Source organism: Salminus brasiliensis, chromosome 9, assembly GCF_030463535.1.
Source record: "Salminus brasiliensis chromosome 9, fSalBra1.hap2, whole genome shotgun sequence".
Taxonomy (NCBI): domain Eukaryota; kingdom Metazoa; phylum Chordata; class Actinopteri; order Characiformes; family Bryconidae; genus Salminus; species Salminus brasiliensis.
Genome location: NC_132886.1, coordinates 17,293,695 through 17,317,869, shown reverse-complemented (window position 1 = coordinate 17,317,869; position 24,175 = coordinate 17,293,695). Strand labels below are relative to the sequence as shown.

Genomic DNA, 24,175 nt, shown 5'->3' with positions numbered 1-24,175 from the left:
TGTGGTGGTGGACACGCCCATTGCACTGGTCCAAGTGTCAGATCGCGACAAGGGACCGAACGGTGTCGTGACGTGCACAGTGGTTGGCGATGTCCCTTTCCAGCTGAAGCCAGCAAGTGAGATAGAAGGTGACATGAACAAGAAGAAGTACTTCCTGCATACGTCAGCACCGCTCGATTACGAGGCCGTCCAGGAGTACAATGTTGTCATCGTTGCTGTGGACTCTGGAAGCCCCAGTCTGTCCAGCAACAACTCACTGATCGTAAAAGTGGGAGACATGAATGACAACCCGCCCATCTTTACCAAAAGTACAGTGGAGGTCTCATTTCCTGAGAACAATGCCCCAGGTGAGCGAGTGGCGACTGTAGTGGCGTTGGATGCAGACAGTGGCAAAAACGCTGAAATTGCCTACTCTCTGGACTCCTCAGTGAACGGAATATTTTCCATAGACGCAGACAGTGGTGACATTCGTGTCAACACCATACTTGACCGAGAACAAACAGAGCGCTATGAGTTCAAGGTTATCGCCAAAGACAAAGGAGTGCCTGTCCTGCAGGGCTCAGCCACAGTCGTGGTGCTGGTGGCAGACAAGAATGACAACGAGCCAAAGTTCATGCAGGACGTGTTCACATTCTATGTGAAGGAGAACCTGCAGCCTAACAGCCCTGTAGGCATGGTCACAGTGATGGACTCAGACAAGGGGCAGAACGCTGAGATGAGCCTGTACATTGAGGAGGAGGAGGACATATTCTCCATTGAAAACAACACAGGAACCATCTTCTCTACGGTGGCATTCGACCGCGAGCAGAAGACCACCTATTCATTCCGTGTCAAGGCCGTGGACGGCGGCGACCCACCTCGATCCGCCACAGCGACTGTTTCGCTTTTTGTGATGGATGAGAATGATAACCCACCAACAGTCACTTTCCCAATTAACAGCTCCTACACTCTGTTACCACCATCCAGCAATGTCCGAACGGTCGTGCGCACTGTCATAGCTACCGATACGGACACGGGTGTCAATGCTGACCTCAGCTACAGCATAATAGGGGGCAATCCGTTTAAGCTGTTTGAGATTGATCCTGCCACTGGTGTCATTTCATTAGTTAGCAAGCTGGAGCAGAAACATTTTGGCCTCCACCGCCTAGTAGTGCAGGTTAATGATAGTGGGGTTCCTTCTCAGAGCACCACCACGCTGGTTCATGTCTATGTCAATGAGACACTCTCCAATTCCACGGTAGTGGATGCCCAGATTGCCAAGAGCCTTGGAACACCGCTTAACGCAGATATAGCTGGAGACCCCAACTATGACCTGGGCAAGCAGCGCCTAAGCATTGCCATTGGAGTGGTGTCCGGCATCATGACGGTCATCCTCATAATCCTAGTTGTGGTCATGGCCCGCTACTGTAGGCCCAAGAACAAGAACGGCTATGAGGCCGGTAAGAAAGACCACGAGGACTTCTTCACCCCTCAGCAACATGACAAGGGCAAGAAACCCAAGAAGGATAAGAACAAGAAGAAGTCCAAGCAACCTCTGTACAGCAGTATTGTCACAGTTGAAGCTTCGAAGCCCAACGGGCAGCGCTATGATGGCGTCAACGAGAAACTTTCAGACAGTCCAGGAATGGGCCGCTACCGCTCTGTAAATGGTGGGCCCGGAAGCCCGGATCTTGCTCGTCACTACAAGTCCAGCTCGCCCCTGCCTACGGTCCAGCTCCATCCACAGTCGCCCACAGCGGGTAAAAAGCACCAGGCTGTTCAGGATCTGCCCCCGGCCAACACCTTCGTGGGCACTGGAGATAACATATCCATTGGATCTGACCACTGCTCTGAGTACAGCAGCCAAACCATCAACAAGTACAACAAACAGGTAAGACCCTACCTTAATTAGTAAATCCCACTCCAGTAATTACATCCCCTTTATTCCTGTAGTATCTCTCTCTCTGTTTCCACAGTTAGAACAACTAGAATGTTCACTAGCTAGGGTCCAGTGTGCAACAGCACCACGCTGGATCCATGTATTTTTAGCTGATCTGTCTGTTTCTCTGTATCGACCCGCTTTGGTGCACGGTGCCATTAAATGCAACAGCAACGAAAGCGGTGCGAGGGCATACTTTAGTCAGGGATATCATATTCCGTGGGCCTGCTGCGCTGAACCCTCGCTACGGATGCGTGGGGCTCCTTTGAGGCTGTGTTTACAGTGCAGACGAGGTGTCAGCGTCTGTGACCTCTGTCTGTGTATGTGTCAGTCGAGCGGATGGGATCACATACGGCTCTGCTTTGCAGCTATTCCATCGCAGCGGTGGGCCTGCGGCTAGCGAGCGGCTTTCCTAATGCCAGGTTAAGACCCTCCCCACCCCCTGAGACCTTTTCCTTTTCAAAACACGGCTACCTTTCCTGGCTGGGCAGTTTTGGCTGAAAGAGAGATGATAGAAAGCAGTGAAAGGGGGAGTGTGAGTGGGAGTTGGGTGTGTGGGGGGTGGGGGGGTGGTGGTCGAGATTGAAAACGGTGGAATGTTAGTGGCGGTGTCATGTTTTATATTGCATCCCCAGGCTGACTCGGAACAGCTGGGCGAGAGGTCACATTTAACATTCCTGTGCACTTGTGTGTCTGGACCAATTCACTGACCTAGCTGTGAAAGCCCTAAGTCTCTCTCTCTCTCTCTCTCTTCTCTTCCTCTGTCTCTCTCTCTCTCTCTCTCTCTCTCTCTCTTCTCTTTTATCCCTATCTACTTCATTCCATTTCAATTCTGCTCCTTCTCCATTTCTCTCTCTGTCTCTCTCTCTCTCTCTCTCTCTCTCTCTCTCTCTCCCCTCTTTGTTTACACCGCCATTTAAAATGGAAAAGACTTTTTCGCTCCTGCGAGCTTGACAGGGCATTCATATTCCGGGCCGCGTGTGCGTGCGAATTAATCAATTCATATCGTTATTGTTCTCTCTCCTTTGGAGCGGAGAGGAAGCAGGCCGAGGTTAATACACGATGAAGTCAGCCCTTTATTTTGCGTTTAACGGGGGAAAAAAGAACACTTGGCCTGTTGTTTCGCGAGTTTCCTATGGCAGTCTGATGCATTATTGATTGCTCTCTAACATGGACACGATGTAAGAGGCAACTCTCGCATTCGCATGAGCTTCTCTCCTCTCCTAGCACAACAGATTTCCTCCTCTCTCCTTTTAACTAGGCTTTTCCTCTCCTCTCTGCTCTGCGTCTCTCTCTCGCTCTAACCCACGCGACTCTTCTCTTTTTCACAGCATTTTCTATCTTGTGCACAGTCTCTTTTTCAGGGTTTCACATAATCTTTGCTCTCTCTCTCTCTCTCCCCCCCTCTCTGTCTCTCACTAAGTCCCATTTTTTCGGATTTGAAAATATGTGCCTCTATTCCTCTCACCTCCTCGCTCTTTTTCCCTTTTCTCTTTTTTGCTCTCGTCTTGGTATTCCTCTCACATTTCGGCTCTGTCCTTGCCCAGATCCCTATTTGCTGCTTTTTGCTCTCATCCTTTGTGGTTTTGACATCCATCAACAACTTGGTTTTTCATTTCTCTCTCTCTCTCTTTCTCTCTCTCTCTCTCTTTCTCTCTCTCTCAGCCTTCAGTGTGCCGTGTAAAGGCGTCAGTGCTCAGTTATGAGAAGAGTGCCATTGCTTATGTTTCATACGGATGTCTCATCCATAATTAAGCATGCACTCTATTTGCTGCCATGTCCGCATACACTGCTTAGTCTGGATATAATTATTTATTTGCTCCTTCATTCGAGCTCTGCAGTGGTTTTCGGCAGCGCTTCCACTCGCGGCGAGGCGTCCGCGGCACAGCCCTGCTCCTCCAGAAAGGTGCACAGTGAAAGGAAAGCCCCACTCCCCATTACCCGAGATGCAATTACTGCTTCTTAAGCACAAGGTGCTATCGAGTCCGGCGCTGCTTCGTGAGTTATCCCCGCTGACAATTTAACAGGGGCTCCCTTGATGTTTTATTGAACATTATCAGGACTAGCCAGTGTGCCCCTGCAAAACCCATTAAGTTTGCTGCAAAGCATAATAGTCTATATCAAACGCATTGTAAGGAGAAGTCATTAGAATTTAATTTTAGCGATCGACTGCTGGGAGCCCTGTAAGTTCTCTGCTTGCTTTTGTCTGTGAAATTGGACTTCTCTTGTGTTGACATTTGCGTTGATGTTTAAAGGGGAACTAATCTCTCTCTCCTCGCTCTTGCTCTCTCTCTCTCTCTCTGTCTCTCAATCGCTCTCTCCTTCCTCATATCATGGGATTTACTAGCTGCAAATATTCATATACTCTGTTGCACCAATTATAACATTAGGCAACTCTCTATCTCTCTCTTTTCATTGGATTATCGTCTGAAAGGACCTCCTGCCGGCATCTTGTTTTAGGAGTGGCTGGTTTGAGCTGTGTACGTTCTTTAGGGCCTAATGAAAAGCCTTTAGAGTGCTTATTTATGGAGACACCTCCCACACCTCCCCCCCTCCACCCAAACATACCATTAACAAGCTGCTCATGACACCACAGTGCTATAGGGTGCAAGATCTGGCCAATCAGGTTAAAAAAAAAAAAAAAGACAGTATTTTGGTTTGAGCAAGAGGTCGGGTCGTTTCTCCATCGGTATGACATGGTTGTAAATGGTTGTGAGTTGAATTCATCAAAGATGCAGCAAATAGGTTCAGCAGTCAAACAGCTGAGCCTAAGCACTAAGTTCAATTGGAATTCGAGTGACAGTTTACAAAGCGCCAGCCGGCTTCAAAAAGCAGCATTAAATAATGAACCCTGTTCCTCCTGCAGAACAGCCCTATAGCGAATGATCCCTGAAATTGCATGTTAAGCGGCTGAGTGAGGCTGAGGTCTTTCTGATCATATTTGATTTCAGTCGCTGTGGTCTGACATCTGAGATTCTCTCTCTCTCTCTCGCTCTCTCTCACACACACACACACTCTCTCGCTCTCTCTCTCTCACTCCCTCTCTATCTAGTGAATGAGAAGAAGAAGAAAAAAAAAAGTAGAAGACCGCGACAAGAAAGAGGGCCCTGTTAACTGGCCAGAGAAAGGTCTCTACTGTTCAGTGTGTAGTGTGTGGAAGTGTGTGAATGTGTGTATGTGCAAAAGGTCTTGTGGGCTCATGAATGTGTAGTCTGGTTTCAGGTAACCCCACCTCCTCATGCCACACACTCACAGACACACACATAGTGTCCCAGACAGGTAACCAGGCAACTGGTGGAGCGTAGCTCTTCCATGTCCCTTGCACACGAGATATTTAAGCGGTCATTAACTTAACCCAATGCAGGTGGCTACTTGAGTTCCGCCGGCCAGCTGTCACTGTGCATGCGGGAGGCTGGAAGACGATATATGTGACATTTTAGCTCTGTCAGAAATGGAAAAAAAGCTCTTTCCTTTTTTTTTTGTCCGACCCTCTGCTGTCTTAAAGTGGATTCTGAAACTCATGAATTTTATTCAAACACTCATTTCCTTTTCGATGTCTCTAGAATGCAGATATTTGTGTTTGAATTGGGGAGGCACACATCCAACTTTTCTTGGTCCCGATATGCATTCTGATAGCAGTTGGCTGGTGCTGAATACCACCAGTGCGCTGTTGAGGTGCTCACATTTCCTAACAGCAAAAAGTAACATCATGCATGAAGTAGACTCTTATTTCTGTCTCTTGTTGCTTTGACTAGTCTGTGATGACTATGCTGGACATGTTCAAGTGCTAAATATGAAACTAGCACGCTAGGACAATATACTTTTCAGATAGCACAGCTTCACTGTGGCCTAACCTTAACATCATGCATACCCTTTTATCTCTGTTGCTGATGTTCTTTAAAATGTCAAAATTGAATGCAGAACCAGTAGAAATGCTCCAAAATGACTGGGAATATAAATGTATTACATTGACTTCCATTGAAAGTTACAAAAGTTTCTTCTTGTCCTGTAAAGTTTCCCTTAGGAGATACACGTTTTTGTCCGCCAACGACACAAGCTTAAAAATACAGTAGAAGCTAATGTACCACAGTAGAAAGCAACATTCTGTTTTGGCCAATATCTAATCCTTTTAATAAGGCTAAATCTAACCTAGTGTGTCAGACCGACGCCCCACTCTGTTGTATGTAAGGATAGAGTTGATCTTTTAAGGTGCTTTCACACCAACCTTGTTTGGTCCAGACCAGTCTGACTTTTCAGTTTGGCCCAAACCAAAACAAACAGGTGTGAAAGGTCCGTCATTTGTTCAGACCAAAAGAGGTGATCTCGCTTCTGAGCAAACTGAATCATGGTTTGATTCATTTAGATGGTTTAAACTTTTTGAGAAATAACAGGACGTTAAGGCAGGCTATCATCACCCTTAAAACAGGGAGAAAAAAAAAAGAAAAATATGTAAAAATGAGCCGTAGTAGTACATGGGGACTTCACCCACAGTCTGTGGGTGAAGTTATTATTAATTTCACAATTCATCGGCCATTAGGTGAATTGGAACTAGTCTCGGCTACTACGATTGTAGCTGGTGCTGATGGTAGTAATACCACAATATTAGCAGTATAGTGTAGGGATGGGCAGTGCAACGATATTTTATTATAATCCTGATTCCATCATTTATCAGCGCTTTGTCAGCGCTTAATGACATTAGTCATATAATATTTTTATCATATCGCCCAGCCCTAATATAGTGGCAACCAAATTACCCTAAAGTAACAACATGCTGATGTTAAACCCACCAACGTATAGGGAGATGCAGCCCACGTAGCTGATGACGGCAGGATGTAGGTATATCATGCAAAGTTCTCAAAGTTGCAATGTGAAATCAAAGCTAACTGGATTAATCGTAGACAGTGTAACAAAAACATGACCCTTCAGTTGTGAAAATGCCCTTAGCCACTGGCTCTTACCTGAAGAATTCCACGAGGGCATGGTAGGGCCTGTTTAGGTCTGAGATATTCATTATGGGATATTACAGCTGCCCACTTCAGTGCTGTTAGAAATGCTGTCATAACCTAGAAGCATATTTTGCCAATCCCATATGCTTCCCTCACATACCTCAAAGGCATGAATATTAAACACCCGTTCTCTGTAATTATTATGCAACTGAAGTCATTTTTATAGGAGCAGAAGAGGTCAAACTGTTTCAGACAGCAAAACCATAAAAGCTCGTTGTCCCTCATATTAACCTGTTTACTTGCGGCACTTTGGTTTTGGAGAATCTACTTCTGCTTTGCATGGGACATGTGCTTGGTGCTACTTTGCACTTGAGCAAACACATAAAACTCACACTTACAAATCAGGGTCGCCCTCATAAAGTATGTGCGTATGTGTGTGTGTGTGAGCTGTGTTGTGACAGCCAGTGTCCTTTTGCACTCATGTTGTCTTACCATTGCGAGACCTGTATGCAAATCAAGTTTACTCATTTGTGTTGAATACAGGACAAATGTTTCCCACAGAGAACATGTAGACACTACCAGGGTTAAGGTGTTGCTGTGCCTACCACTGGTAGTGCTACTACAGCAGTTAACTGCGGTTTCAACTCTAAAGATACCTTCAGATGTCTTTCTTGTTCAAAAGACCTATGCAAATATACGGAAACGCAGTGTTAAAATGTTGTTTATGTTTGGCCTGCTGTTGTATCTCAAGCAACTGTTTTCACAGAGAATATTACAGATCTGAGTGGGGGGAAGACATACAGCAGGAGATGCCAGAATGGGATCACCTGCAGACTCTTATTAGTGTGTTATTATCTTATTTTTTCATTTGAACCCAATTTTCACCCCAATTTTAATAATTTCCCGTCCTGCCTAGTAGCAAATTAGTGTGTTATTAAGGAGAATTTGTCAGGTATCATCTGTGTCCAGTTGCCAATTTGATCATATCTGTCATGGAGAGGGATAAAAGGCTGCTTAGGGAATCATCACTTCTAAATGACACCAGAGATGGACAGACAGCGTGTGATCCTTAAGTCCAGTGTCAGGAATGTATGGCGTTTGTGAGCTTGTTATTTGTATTAATACTATTAAATGAATTGAGCTGAGCTGAGCTGGCCTGAATTGAATTTAATTGAATTGAATTAACCTGACCTGACCTGACCTGACCTGACCTGATTTGCATTGAATTGCATTGAATTGAATTGAACCAAGTCAAATTGAATCAAATAAAAATGAATTGAATTGAACCGGACTGAGCTGAGGTAAACTGAATTGAAGTGAATTTAAAAAGATTTAAATGAATCACATCATCAAATAAACTGAATTGAATTGAACTGGGGTGAGGTGTGCTGAGCTGAGGTAACTGAAATCAACTGAACTTAACATAACTGAATTGAGCTGACCTGACCTGACCTGACCTGAAAAGAATTGAATTGAATTGATAAGCTGAGCTGAACTGAATTGAAATGTTAGATAATTATATAAAATAATTGAATAAAGAGTTAAATTAAATATAAAATAAAACATTATGCAGATATACAGTCAATACTTTATACCCATGTACCCATGAGCAGGCTTCTTCATTTACTTACTATTTTGTAAAAACATTTTAGAGTTAATAAAGGCTTCAAACCTATGAAACACTCAACCACCTTCTCCAACAAACCCCCAGACTGTGCCATTGACATTTGGCTTCATACAGGTGTAGTATAGGACCAAACAAGCCAGCTAAACCAGTTGAATTGAAGGAGAGCATTCTACGACACTGTGAACCAGTGAAGGGCTCTCTGTATCACTGTTAATGTGGGGGAACGTTCTAGAGCAGCTTGGATGGAGGACCCAAAGGTCGCATGTTTTGGTGTTGGAGAGTAACGCTGGGAGTTGAGGTGCTTTGGCCCTTAGTCAAAACGATTTTTATGAGATCCTTCAAGCTAGGTTCTCTTTGCATTAATGCATCTCTTGGCTTGCTCTTAAGCAACCACCTGTGGAGCCACCTGGGATGCTTTTCCAACAGGTTTGAAGAAATCCCACATATTCTGACAGTTCTGGAAATAAATTCTCACATAGGCTGCACGACTTAGATCAAATTTCAAGCAGATGGGCCTGATCCTTTAGATCAGAACTAGATCAGAATTTAATTTAATTATGTCCCAAATTCGAACATCTACATTGTCTGTGGTCTCACGTCCTGTGACCTACTGGAGTGAGGATGGACCCACTTAAAGAATGTAGAGAAGAGAAACAAAGGTTATATATCTCACACTGTAGAGTCATGGTGAAAATGGCAGTCAAGGCGCCCTTCTAATGGAGTTGCTAGTCTTGGGCTACAGTTAGCACAGCTATGTAAAACAGCGGCGTAAATCTGCTCTGACATTCAGGAGCATTTGAGTAAGTGTAGAAGGCCATAAGTGAAGACAGGGAACACTTCCCTCAGCTTTGTAGCCATTTCTCTTGACCTTTTAGGAGTATTATAGCAGCATCTCTTTGATTTGCTTTCTTGTGCTTTTAAGTAAACTATCCTTTCAGCGGGCTGACGGCTGTGAGGCTTGAGTGGGCCTTGAGACCTCTCTCATTCTCCTCTTTCTCTCTCTCTCTCTTTGTCTATTTTCTATCTCTAACTCTTTCTTTTTTTCATTGTTCTATATCCATCTCTACCTTATAGTCTCTCATGCTTTCTCTATCCCTTCTCATCTCTTACCCTCTTTATCCTGCTCTCCCCCTCTCTTTCTTTCTTTCTCCCCTTTTCTCTTGCTTCCTCTTTCTCTTTCTTCCTTTCTTTCTTCATCCCTATGTTCTTCTCTCACTTCCTCTCTCTCTTGTCCCTCTCTCTTTCTCACTTCCAATCTCTCTCTTGCTTGCACTATTTCTTTCGCTTCCTCTCTCTTTCTTTCTTTATTTATTTCGCTTGCTTCTCTTTCTCTCACATTCTTTCTTTTTATTTCTCTCACTTCTTCTCTCTCTCTTTCTCTCACTTCCTCTCTCTTTCTTTCACTTCCTGTCTCTCTTTCTACCACTTCCTTTCTCTCTCTCTCACTTTCTCTCTTTTTCTCTCACTTCTTCTCTCTCTCTTTCTATCACTTCCTTTCTCTCACTTCCTCTCTCTCTCTTTCTCTCACTTCCTGTCTCTCTTTCTCTCACTTTCTCTCTTTCTCTCACTTCCTCTCTCTCTCTTTCTCTCACTTCCTGTCTCTCTTTCTCTCACTTTCTCTCTTTCTCTCTCTCTCTCTCTCTCTCTCTCTCTCTCTCTCTCTCTCTCTCTCTCTCTCACACTTCCTCTCTCTTTCTTTCTCCTACTTCCTCTATCTCTTTCTCTCACTTCCTCTCTCTCTTTCTCTCACTCCCCCCCTCTCTCTCTTTCTCTCTCATTTCTCATTTCCTCTCTCTTTCTTTCTCCTACTTCCTCTCTCTCTTTCTCTCACCCTCTCTCTCTCTCTCTCTCTCTCTCTCTCTCTCTCTCTCTCTCTCTCTCTTTCACATTCTCTTACATTCTCTGAGTCCACCTCTCTCCAAATGTGTGTGCATTAGTGATGGCTCGAGGAGAACGTGGAAAATAGCCCGAGAGAGAGAGAGAGAGAGAGAGCGAGAGAGAGAGAGACGGTGAAAGACAGGGACGAGCGTGTGCCAGCGCTTCTTGATTGGTCGGTGGCATGCTGATTGTAAGTGGCAGTGTGTGGAGGTGAGTGTGTGTTTCTTCAGCTTTGTCGAGTCGTCCTCACTTTTCAGTTCTGATGGCGGCAGAATGCGAGATTTCATTTGGTAAGGAGCAGCGTGAGCCACAGGGAGAGAATAAGGCCCTTAGTTCCTAGCAGGTAAACGCCTTCACTCTTCCTCCAGCCTGAGTCAGGCCCAGGGTCTTTCAGTGGAGGGATGAAGGGACTGCTCTCAGGAGGCACGTGGCATTCTGACTGTCACTTACATGGATCTGTGGCGTGCCGAACTATCTCTGCGACAGCTCTATGAGTGTTTGAGTGTGTGTCTAGCTTTCACGCTGCTGTGTTGTTTTTACATCATTGTTCTCCCTCAGCTTCTCATCTCTCTTTTTAAATCCGTGTGTGTTTAAGTCAAACATGGCTTGGTACTGTTGTAGGGCCGCACGGGGGAATAGTTGGCAGTCATAGAGGATACCAGCAGGGATCAGATGCTTTTCTTTGGCTTTTGAACTGCAGAAAGAGAAAATGCCTTTTCTTTTTTTTTGTCTCTGGGAAAACCCAAGCGTATTTTCATAGTGTTTGCTGATTGGGTCATGGCCTACAGCAACCTTTTAGCTGTGAGTTTTTTTTTGGCTGTATATGTGGAGGAGGGGGTGTTTTTCTGCACTGAAAGGTAATGCAGTGGATTAGCCTGATCATTGCTGAGTAGATCAAATAGTACAACGCAGCTTTTGTTCGGAATTATGCACAACTAAACTAAATCAAATAAGTGTAGGGGGCATGTACGTGGGGCAAGGGGTTACTGTACCTATGTGTTAGTGTGACACTGGGTCTAAAAGAACACGATTCAGCATCAGAGCGAGCGAGCGAGGTGGATGGAGAGTGAGACAGAGAGAGAATGGTGAGAGAGGCAGATAGAGAGACTAAAAGAGAGAGATGGCGGGAGGATACAGAGAGACTAAGACAGAAATAGAGTGAGTGAGGGAGTACACAACAGTGGGGAAAAGAGAGTGAAAGAGTGAGGATAGACTGAGACTACATTAGAGAGAGAGAGAGAGAATGATAGAGACCAGACAGAAAAGAGAGAATGAACAAGAGAACAACAGAAAACAAGAATGAGTGAGAGAGATAGAGTGAGTGAGAGAGTAGATAGAGAAAAGGAGAGAGAGAGAAAAATAGAGACACAGTGAGAGTCCCTCCAGTCCATTTAACCCAGTCACTGATGAAGTCGTGCTTGTCCTTCATAAGAAAGAGGCTTGTGAGCAATAAAAGAGTGACATCTCTCTGAGTGAGTTACTCTCTCTGTCACCCGCCGGCACAGACGTCCAATCAAAACGCTCGTTAGCGGGATGGAGCAGTGTTTATGGAGTGAAATAATAGAGAAAATATGACTGACAAGTCACTTCGCACAGTGTGCAGGTGAATATTTGTTACTGCTTGTGTGTGTGTGTGTGTGCGAGTATGTGTGTACTTGTGTGGGAACAGTAGTCTGACAGAGTGGGCGTTGCAGCAGTGCTGTACAGCCAATCTTTCAAAAATGCTTCCACACCAAAGAATCAGATTAACATGCATGCACGTGCTCGCACTCACACACACATGCTTACACATACCCACACACAATCCTACAGGTTTGCTTTTATACCCCGTCAGAATGTATAGTCACATATATATCCCCCATATATATATATATATATATATATATATATATATATATATATATATAAACATACATATATAGTCATACTTTTTATACCATGTTCCTAATATTAGAGTACGTCCCCCTTGTGAGTTGGGGTCTCCATGGATCGTATCAAGGGGCCTTGGGCACTCACCTTTTGGTAGGTACTGACCACTGCATACCAGAAAAACCCCACAAGACCTACCTGATGTTTTCGTCATCCAGCCATCACAGTTTGTCATAGTGGCTCAGATTCTTACACTTGCTGCCAGATATGTATGTATCTCACTCTTTTACAGGTGCCACATAATCAGTGTTTTTCACTTCACCTGTCACCTGGTACTAATGTTATAGCTGATCATTATGTATATTCTTTTAGGTAATTACATGTAGGTTCCTATACATATTACATATAGGTATGTACATATGTAATACAGTACATATACATATTAATGTATGGTTCTTCAATGTATATATATATACACCTACATGCAATTATCTAAACACCTGAAGGAATTTAAGTCTAAATCTAACATTAACTCTAACACTAACACACACACCCACACACACTTAGCATTCTCCTCCTCCACGTCCCTCCTTGGTCTGGAGCCATTTATTTGTCTTCTTAACCCTTGCCCTGTTCTGCATGTAGAACAGGCGGATGTGGGGGGGTTTGAAATATTAAGCGAGGTGCAATCTCTTGACTGCATAAGTGGGGATTAAACACTAAGGCCAGTATAAATAATGCAAATGTCTGGCACATTGGTCTGAGGCAGAATGCCTTTTATGTGTGAGCTCTCATTGGTATGGACTAAAAACAGCCAAAGTCTGCTGGATCTAAAGCGAGAGAAAACAGGTGAAAAGAACAGGCAGGACTTCACTATTAGGCCTTTCTTTTTTGGCATGTTTTCTTCTTGTCAGGCTCTAAAAGGGATTAGTGTGTGTGTATATGTGTGTGTACGTCTGAGTGTGTGTGTGTCCAGTCTGCCCCCAAATGAGATTATGTGTGTGTGAGTCAGGAGAGAGCAGCTTCAGCAGCCATCCATCAAGCTGTGGGGTAGCGGTGTGTGCTGCGGCTTAGGAGCAAGCGCAAGGCCACAGGGCTGTATGTGAATGTGTGTGCGTGTGTGTGTGTGCAGCAACTGGGGCCTCTATGGTTCAGCCGTTCCATCACAAGAACACTGACACATAGCTACATGCCTGAAAAGGTTTCAGTCTCTCAGGTGTGTGTGGGTGTATGTGGGAGTGTGTCTGCCGGAAAGTGTATAAACCTAATGTTAAATCTGCACAAATTAAGGCCTTCAGAAAACAACAATATTAAAGTTTTTAAAGAAAAAGATTGGCTCATACAACAGCATATCTTCACTGTCATATCAAAACCTTGTACATCACTTTTTTTGTTTGGTTCCCTCCAAACTGTGTTTGTAAAATATATTTGTGAGTGTGGAGAACCTTTAGGGGGCTTAAGCACCATCCCTTGACGTAAAGAGTCTACATACTCTTGTACATACACTATGGGCTAGTTTCCCAGAAGGGGACTAAGACATAGAAATGGATTAAGACTAAATTTGACTTCCAATGGAGACTTGCCAATCAGAATGCTCTGTAGTCCAAGACTAGGCTTAATGCCTGTCTGGGAAACTGGCCCTATATGTTCAAAGGTTTGTGGACACCCCTTCTAATGAATACATTCTGCTGCTTTAAGGTGCATCCATTGCTAATACAGATGTACAAATACACAAACACACACACACACACACAGCCTGTCTAGTCCCCGTGAAGACGTTTTGCCAATAGAATAGGACTTTCTGGAGCAGATAAAGATTAATCTATGCCTATGCACCATGCCTAATGCAAGTATGGGCATAAAGCTATATGCACTGGAACTGTGTTCTCTGGAACGATGGTACTCCATTCAGAACTTGGATGGATGAAAGGATGGCTTGGGAAGTATGAATGAGGTGGGGTGGTGATCATCCAACATCCTGACCTCACTAACACTCTTGTTGCTGAATACAATCAAATCCTCACAGCATTGCTCCTAAAATCTAATAAAAAGCCTTTCCCTTGACCGGTGTCCCAATATTTTGCCCATATAATGTACATACTAAAACAGTTCTATGGCATTCCTCGAAGAACCTTTTGTAGCACCTTTATATTGTAGTGTGCCCCTCTTGCCGAAAGTCTAGAAAGGCCTTCCCCCCCGGCAGATCTCTTCTACATGCATGGTTCCTCATGGAACCCAAAGTGGTTCCACTATGGCATCACCCAAAGAACCATTTGTAGCACTTTATAGTATTTTTTTAAGAGTTTACTACAGCGTAGATCCTGATCCAATGACCAAGAAATCAGACCTGTTGGAGGCAGTAGGAAATATTCATTAGCATATAGCTCACACGCTATCTGGGAAGCCCCGTATCAATAAGAGGCCACCTGAGAGAGCCCAGGCTATTAGCGCTGGCCGATAAATCTTGTCAGATGGTGGAACGTGGGGCGGCCTGTGAAAAATGAAGGTCACGAGCTGCAGTTTATGAGAGGCTGTTATAAAATAAGCTGAATTATGGAGTCCCCTGGGCCTCCTTGCAAATGCTAATTTCAGACACCCTAGTCTGGAGTCCCCCTCTGCACTCAGCACTGTGGGGTTAGGGGTGGAGCTCTGGGAGAATTACACAGTGATTTGGCAGGGAGGAGTGTGATGACACTTTGAACTCATTCTGACTTTAAATTGTTGGGGAAATAGACCGGAAACAGGAAGAGAGAGAGAGTTTGTTGAGGTGCTGATTAACGTCTGTACTGAGGAAAAGCAAGTAATGCAGTGGATTTAAATAGGTTACATTAAGACTGTGGGTGTAACAATACACCCTTTATCCGGTGTTATACAATTACTGACTGAGGTTAAGTTTGGAATTGATTTCCAGGATGATAATGTTCACAGTTTTTTGAAACACAATGAAACCTGTGTCCCCCAGCTCAGTCTTACACTAAGGATTTTATTTGTATTGCATGCCTTTACAAATTGAAGCTTTCAGTGCTTTCAGTGCTTACTGCTCAAACCAATGAACAAAATTACCCTAGAAAATTGCAATTCCTTGAATTGATAAGTGACTTAAAAAAGTCCTTTCATTGGACCATAGGTCTTCTTTCCCACTTTACTGATGGGACAAATCTAGTTTAGATCATTGGCAATGTTTTTATTTAAGGAAGACAGCAAATGAAGAACATGATACCATGAATGATACCATCCATGAAAACAGTGCTGAATTCAGTTGTTGAGATTGAATCATGATTCACAAGCAAACCAGCAAACCATTTCAAACCATTAAATTATTGAGAGAGGTTTGATGTGTAATGCTTCATTATAAATACAGGTGTAGTGGATAACAACACTGTCTTCCCTGTGTCTTCCCTGAGGCAGACACCAATGCTTCATGTTACACCAATAAGAGCCCTTGGGCAAGATTCCTAATGCTACATTCCTGCCTGCGTAAGATGATTCCAATGGAAGCCCCTCTGCAGACAACTGATGTGGTGTAAACTTGCCAACTCTAATTTATTAATAGTGGTGGGGATAGGAATCAGGGTTTGCAATGTCTACAACACAAATATAGCCATTTTATTCATTACCCAAAGCATCCTACAAACATACATGTGTCTTCTGAGTTTTTCACATAATGTATATAGTGGTGAAATAATGATAAAGTAGTGGTGAGTTTGAAAATGAATGTTTTCCATGGGACTAGTTGGACTGTTTTGCCTAGTATGCTCAGCAGAACGCCCAGAATGCTCCTCTCCATCATGGCATTCTTATTAAACACAGTTATTTCCATAAACAGTAATACTAGTATATTATTGATATGGAAATAATGTACACATTTGGATTAAGTAAATTCATTGCATTTCCTTTTTCAGTGCATTGTCTGTGTGTGTGTGAGAGAGAGAGTGAGAGAGAGAGAGAGAGAGAGAGAGAGAGACTGTGTAATAGGGGAATAGATCCAGCCTATTCACTATGTATATCCATGCAGGATTTTGTACCCGTCAGCAATATGAAGCACAATGGCCAATACAGAATATGCAGCATTGTAGGTGTGTAGATGGTGTGTGTGTGTGTGTGCATGCATATTATGTGTGTTCAGCAGAGAGAAGGAAAGTAGGGAGAATTTCCCTCTAATAAAGTCTTTTAAGGGCAGAAAACAATTTCTCTGCAGATGGGCCTATGGCCATTTAATTTCCACCAGCCAACAGATTTATAGAGTCTACCTGAGTCTCGCTGCAGCAGGCCAACTGAGAATTCACACTGAGTTAAAACCTGCCGCAGTAGAGAGAGAGAGATAGACAGAAAGAGAGAGAGGGAGAGAGAAAGAGAGATAGGCCTGTGTTCTTTCCCCCAAACTAGGTTCAATAATGACCAGGTTGTGTGTGTCGGTGCCTTCCACACTCCGAGCCCCCTGCACTAGGCCAGTTGTAAAAAGCCCTGCTGAAATAATAATAGATCCGAAGTTCGACTGACTCACCTTAAGTTTGGGGGCAGTAAGTAAGAGGGTTGGGAAAATAATCAAGGTTTCTTTCTCTGTAACTGCGCTCCAGTCCATTCCCTCCAGAGGCGGGGGTCAAAGCAACACTCGGACACAAGAGCTCATTGTAAATTACACAGCAGGCTGTGGCTAGCCTGGGAACACCTGGAGGGCAAAGGAACGCCTACTTACAAGGCCCATGAAACGGCCTCCTCCACATAGCTGCTGAAGGTTTTGTAGTATCCATTTTTTTGTCTTTAATAATTACAGGCCTGCTCTCTGTTTTATTGTGGTGATATAATGTATAAAAAGAATTTGGAGCGTTCTATCTCTGTTTAAAATATGCACAATACTGCCTACATTGTTGGATGCACTGCAGTTTATTACCACAGGATTCAGATCACTAACAGGCTATTATTAATTTGATTCATCAGAATAGCAGAGTAGGGGGTGAGTGTACAATGAAATAATATCTTGCAGCTTTTGGTAGATCATGTTTCATGCACATCAAATGAAACGCGGCAACAGCAATACACAATAAGGCTATTAATGAAGAAAAGCAGATTTAAAGGCCACTGTGGTCCCACAGCCTTCTGCATAATTGAACTGATGCTTTGTAAACAAAGTAATTAATAAAATGGTGCATTGGAGAGAAACGTACTACAGCACAAATATTGCCATTTCATTTACTACCCAAATCCACCAGTTAACCTACACTCTTCTAGCCTAAGCTCTTCTGAGGTTTAAAGTGGTAAATCTGACAAAGTAAGGGACTGTTTTTCCTTGAACAACCTGCAGGTACTTTTCTGTTTTTAATAGATTTCCAGGAAAACCTTATCTCCAAACTATCTATGAATCAAGGTCTCAGGCATCAGGCAGCATATTTGTAAGCAATCCAAGTAATAACTTTTCTGTGATGTAGCTTTTAGAGGAATTAAATGCTTCAGATGTCTGGCTCCTAAAACCACTGCTTTGAACAATTCTGATTTGGCAGGTTTCTCCAGAGTGTTTCACACCCAACCACTCTGAATGACTTTGTTACTATGCAGAAATGTAAAAAAAAATAATAAATCAATTAAATAATAATAATACAAATTTGGTAGAATCCATTTAGGTGGTTGAAGGCCCATTGAGGGACAGTCATTACCAATTAGTGAATAGTAGTAATTTTTATGAGCTATGACATCAGAATATTCATTTTCTTCTTTCCTAGACTTGTATATCTGCCTGTATTAAGTGGGTATTAAATGAATGTATTAATTACAAAAGAAAGATAGAAAGAAATGAAGGAGAAAAAATAATTAAAGGAAAGAAATCATTATTCACAAACCCACCTGTTGGCCATTAAGCCTTAAGTGCCACTGTGCCAGTGTGGAGGATTCTGAAGTGTTGTTCCCAGCAGTACTGAAGAGACTCAAGTGAATCAAGCTAATGTTAATGCGGAGGTTCAGGCGAACCGTTACCTGCTTCGTGTGTGTTCCACAAGCCTCCATTACAAACCCAAACCGACCCGTGGTTCGCGCACTATAACGGCCTGTTTACACTTAACTGCAAGCTTCCACTAAACAACGTGCCTCGAACATGTAGGCTAAGACATGCTGTCTTGTCTTTACGCCCCTAATCCTTTTGAAAAGGGCACATTTTTTTCTCTTGGCCTCTCTCTGTCTTTCCCCTTGCGGTGAGTGAATTGAGGACATGACATTACCATCAGCGACCTTGTAATTTATTTTGAAAAAGAAAAAAGGAGCTATCTGCACCAGCTCGGTTCACGGTGAATGGAGAAGCTTGTGTGTAGTCACCCTCATTTCTGTGGGTTTAACATGGGAATCCTGGGTGGGCATTAACAATAGCCTTGTTACTATGGGAATGGCTTTTCCCACCTCTATTCTTCTTCTAAAAGAGCCTTGACTTTTCTTCTCTTTTTGTAGCATTTCTTTTTTTTTCTTAACGATTGGTTTTTCTTTCCTGCGATGATAAAGCCAGTGGTAAACATGTTTGTGAGGGTTCAGCTGGTGCGAGTGGGCTGCCTGACGAGCGCCGAAGTTGTATGCCAAGGCACAGTAGCCGCGCAATCTTTGTCCCCAGTAATCTGTAAAAAAATAGTTGGTTATCACGCGTGCGCTCACTCTCAGAAACCTATTTAATGCGGCCCATCTGCTACACGGATAATCAAAAGTTTGTCTATTTTCCTCACACGCTGCTGAACAGTTGCTAGGTGATAAAGACGTTGCGCGAGAGCTGTTTCCTTGGCCGTCAAAAAGCGACACTATCGCAGTGTTGCCATGACGTTCGCTTACCATGTTAGAACGTCTTGTTTCCAGGTATTTTCATCAGCATTCCTTTTTGTTTACGTTTTCAGCGCCGTTTGCACGCTGCACTTGAAATGCTGTGCCGTCCGGCGCCTCGTTCGGCCTGCTGTCCTTTTTTGGGCCCTCCTTAGGAGTGCCTGTCAAGACATGCTGGTGATTTGTGTCCTCTGCTTTGGAGATCACTCGATTCAGTGGATTCAATTAGCCGTGAGGGAGAGGCGCGGGGACTTTACAACGCTGCCCTGTAACTCAACCAGTTCTTTTGTAGACCTGGCCAGCATTGTAGCTCCCTGCATGGACCGGCAACCATGCCAGCTAATATTGTCCATCTCTTTTTCTTTTTTTCTCCCCCCCTTTTGATTGTGAATATCAGAGCGAGAGAGAGAGACAGGGAGGGAGCGGGAGCGAGCGAGAGAGAACGCTTGGAAACCTAAACATTCCTAATTTTTCCTGGACATCCTTCAGAGATTTGGATCAGAATGAAAACAGCTTGCAGATTTATTCACATTTCCTACAGCTTGCTGAACACCAGTCTGTGTTTGGATTATGTACTAGGTATGTAGACATGAACAAAACTGGAGGGAAAGAAAAGCAGCCCACTCTGCACTCTTCACCCAGAACTGCAGTCTGTACAAACCGACACTCTTAAAAAATAAAGGTGCTACACAGGATGATTTGTGTGATTCCATAGAAGAAGCACTTTTGAATCCATAAAGGAGCATTCGACCTGTAGATGAACCAAACGCTCATCAGACTCTCAGGATGTAGCAACATCTGAACATTCAGTAGTTGATCAAGAGACTTTTACTGAAGACTTCCACTGAATTCAGCTGTTCTTCACTTTATTCAGAGAGTCAAAGTTCAGATCATCTCAACATCCTCAACCAGCTGTTATAGACCTGCTGCTGACACCAGTCTGGAACTGGGGCTTAACTGGATTAGGTTGAGATAGAGGGACCAGGGTGAGGGTTATGATTAGGTTTTGGGTTGAGTTTGGAATTAGGATTAGAGCCAGGATGAGGGTTGGGTTTTGAGTTGAGGTTAAAGTTAGGATAAGGGCCAGGATGAGGGTTATGATTGGGTTTTAGATTGAGGTTAGGGTTAGGATTAGGGCCAGGATGATGGTTAGGGTTTAGTTTTGAGTTGAGGTTAAAGTTAGGATTAGGGCCAGGATGAAGGTTATGATTAGATTTTAGATTGAGGTTAAGGTTAGGATTAGGGCCAGGATGAAGGTTATGATTAGGTTTTAGATTGAGGTTAAGATTAGGATTCTGCTGCTACTCTGTTATTTAACATTTACAAAGGACTGCTTAAAACAAAGTGCAACGAAGCATTTTTGTAAAAGAAGAACCCTTTAAAGGCTTAAAAAAGTCGTTTTTATTTGTAGAGACTAATGGGATGGATTGCCATACACAGTTGAAGCCTACTCTGAGCCACACTTTCAGGGTTGGACATTCTTTTATAATCACTGGACTTGGATCTGCGTCCAGAAGCCTGGCCCACAATGTTCTGAAATAAATCACGATCTTGGCCCCAACTATGATTAGGCCTATAACGCTGCCACCTTCAAGTGCTTGTTTTGATTAGTCTGTATATCGAATGCGGTGTTGTCTGCAGCCAAACTGTGTGAATTACAACAATACGTGGCTCCTTGGAATAAACATCACAAGTGATTTTATTGTGTGTGTTTTTTTTAAACTAACAGCATGTCACTGGTGCTGTAAAATTAGCATACTGCAGTTTCAGAGGCTTCCAAAGCCTATACTTAGCTTCGAATGTGCTCTACAGCCTTTAGCGCACAGGCTACCATTGGGATGTGTAAACAGTTGTGTGTGTTTACAAATATTACCACGGCCATGGAGCAGAATATGATGTTATACTGCCATTTCCTGGAATTAAGAAGCATGAATAAGCGTGACTCGTATACCCTGAAGTCAGGAAATGTGTATACGGAATGGCATGGATAGAAAGGATGTGGGCTTTTTTCTGTTAATTCAGTTGTGTTGAATAAATGAATGGGTTGAGATGTGTGAACATGTCAATATGTGTGTGTGTGTATTTCATGTATATTGAGTGTACTATTGCAGTTATCATTTGATGAGTCAGCTTGGTGTCTTAGTTAATTCCACACTGCTGAATGTATGTGTGTGTGTGTGTGTGTGTGTGTGTGTGTGTGTGTGTGTGCATGTAGATGTGAGTAAATATTCGTCCAAATGGGGAAAAAAGAATATGTTTATGTTTATGCTTATGCATTAAAGCAAAGCAATGTGTACATGGTCAGCCAGATTTAAAAGGAAATGTGTGTGTGTGTGTGTGTGTGTGTGTGTATGTATGTATGTGTGTTTGGGCGTGTGGGTGAGGTGATTTTCCAGCACATCTAGACTTGATCAAATAGAATCTGGTTGAGCACTATGCATGAAAATGAGTTGAAAATGTATGTATTCACAGATTGCACTTTCAGACACACACACACACACACACACACACACTGAGTTATCAGCAAAGTAATAGGAGGCTGAGCTGTTTCTTCTCTGTGGAAATCCGTCGATGCAACTGCTCGGCCCAAACACCCCCGATATGCTTTTGCCAAGCGCACATTGTTAAAAACCTTTACTCGTCTCTCTCTCCCTCTCTCTCTCTCTCTCCGTTCCCCTCCTCTCTCGCTCTGACAGTTGCTGCAGTAGAGGAGGTTTGATTAGGAGCTGCAGTCTGGGCCGCAGGGAGGAGCGAGCGAGGCTGGAATTGAACACTGCAGGCTGGAACAGAGAGGGAGAGAGAGAGAGAGAGGGAGAAAGAGACTGGGCTCACGGGGTTAGAAGCCAGACAAGGGCCGAAGTCCACCCACCCCCCCAACTGAATCACCAGCAGTCATGACGATGATGTGTGTGTTTAATGGGAGTGAGTGGACAAAGGAGAGAAGAAGGAGAGAGAAGAGAGGAAATAAAGAGAGCGAGAGACTATGCCTTTCTGCACTATTGCCAAAGATACAAGAGTATCCCAGACAAATTCTTTGTTAAATGCTGAATTGACTTGTCCTGTCCTTGCTCCGCCCACAAGTGTAGACAAGAATGATGAATTCCTTTCAACCCAATGATAGACTGTATCTTTGTTCAGAGTTGCGGCAAAAAGTTGGCCTTTCAGTTGCAGAATGCTACTCTACACCTTTGAAAAGGGTGTTGTTTAAGAGTTCCTTAGGAAAGACAAGAAACTCGAAGAACCATTTAAAGGTTTTAGTGGTTCTGTGCCTGGTTAAATGGCTCTTCACTATGATGGACACCTTCTAGTACCATTTCTTATTTGGGTTGAATTATATATTTGGTCAACATTTTGTAAATCTTGTCCAGGATTCTTAGCAAAAAAGGTTCCATACAGTACCAAAAAATACCAAAAGTTAGGTTATTTCACTTGTCACAACCGTAGAACCCATTTTGCTGCTATGTAGAACCAATTTTTTCAATCTTTCAAACTTATTGGAACCACCAGTGGCTGACTATATTTACTCACTTTTATAACTTATGAACAACTCATTGCTTTGCATGTAGTTGCCGTCTAGTAACCCTTAGGGTATAGTAAAAGTCATAATGGGTTAAAATGACTATATTCAACTGGGTTCCCATCATGGAGAAGAAACACAACCATTCAGAGAAAAGTTTCTGCATGCAAATGGTTCTTTGAGTGTTTCTGGTTCTATATAAGGGGTGGCATGGTGGTGCAGCAGGTAGTGTGTGTTCCAGTCTTCACCTGTGAGGAGTTTGGTATGTTCTCTGTATGGGTTCCCTCTCGTACATAGAACATACCATGGTAGGTAGGTGAATTGCCTATGCTGAGTTGCCCCTCCCTAGGGGTGAGTGAGTAGGTGTGGTATCATGCAATGGATGTAGACCCACCCTAACAAGCTTTGGATCCACCCTGACCAGGAAGAAGCTGATAAGAAGAATTATTCATTGTTAAAGAACCGTTAAAGAACCATTTTAAGGGCTGTGAAAGAACATTTTTCTGGGCAGAACTCGGACAGGTCAATCAGAGGAACTCTCTGAAAACAAGAAGCTGTTGTACTTTGACTGACAGATACATACAGAATGTCACAACTGGAAGGAATGCGGGTGCACATTGATAAGATGGTGATATTTTTGGCAGTATTTTTTGATATTCATAGAAATATAAAATGTTAAATATATAGTAAAATGTATATGATTATCTATTTTGTATGGACTGACTGATTCACATACTTATGTATGATAAGCAGAATTAAAAGCTTTCAACCCCTAAGCCCACACTTCAATTTTTCTCTCATAACTAAATGGCCCTCATAATTAACATGAAGTTTCAAAGGCCCTAAAATAGAACCCTGTGGGACTCCAGAAGATATGCTGAACCAAACAGACTAAATAATAAACCCAGAGTTCAAGGAATTCAACAGCACTGTAATGTAACATGGTCATGCCAGTAAGGCTATATCGTTGAGGTTACATGGCCAAAGCTGTTGTAAGTATAGATAGAGAAAGAAAGACAGAGAGAGAGAGAGAGAGAGAAAGCGAGAGAAAGAGAGAGCGGAGGGATAGAGGGATAGAGGGAAGGAGCTGTGGATTCTGTAACAAGGTGGAAACACCACACTGTCCACACCACAATGTCATTGATGTGTGTGTGTGTGTGTGTGTGTTTCTTCCATAGCCCTCATGTATACCCAATGCCCCAAGAGGAGATCTGCGTTCAGCGCTGACACCTCGACACGAAACATGTTTTTCTTTCCACATTTGTCACGTCAAAAATAACAACAAGAATAACAGCAGCGGTGGCACGCAAGACCTACGTGTGAGCTTGTGCGTGTCCACATGTGTGTGTGTGTGTCTTGGGCAGATGTACTAAAGGGACTGACAGATTTGAAAGGCAGAAACACAGGGCCTGCGCCTTCCCTGCGCTGGTGTGAAAGCAAGACAGAGGCAGTGCAAAAGAGCCGAAAAGCTGCAATCCTGCCACTGTCACCTCCCCTGTCTTATTGTCTTCTGCGGCTGTGGCCTGTGGTGCTCTCTCTCTCTCTCTCACTTTCTCTCTCTTCCTCAGTGAAGCTGTGAAGCAGTGCTTCAGGTGTGGTTGCATTTCAGTTTGGTTTTTTGCCTCTCATCC

The 24,175-nt window shown here is 43.4% G+C and overlaps 1 protein-coding gene across 5 annotated transcripts in view; it reads left to right on the top strand.

Annotated features, from left to right (window-relative positions):
* The window catches only part of pcdh7b (protocadherin 7b), a 162,615-nt gene that overhangs the window by 2,468 nt on the left and 135,972 nt on the right, over positions 1-24,175 (top strand). For 4 of the 5 annotated variants that reach the window (XM_072687608.1, XM_072687607.1, XM_072687610.1 and 1 more), the window contains exon 1: positions 1-1,870. This exon is cut by the window's left edge and continues 2,468 nt beyond it. In XM_072687608.1, coding sequence (XP_072543709.1) covers positions 1-1,870 — 1,870 coding nt within the window. Of the gene's footprint in view, positions 1,871-21,723; positions 23,310-24,175 lie in introns of those variants that run through there. The other variant, XM_072687611.1, reaches the window with a different exon arrangement.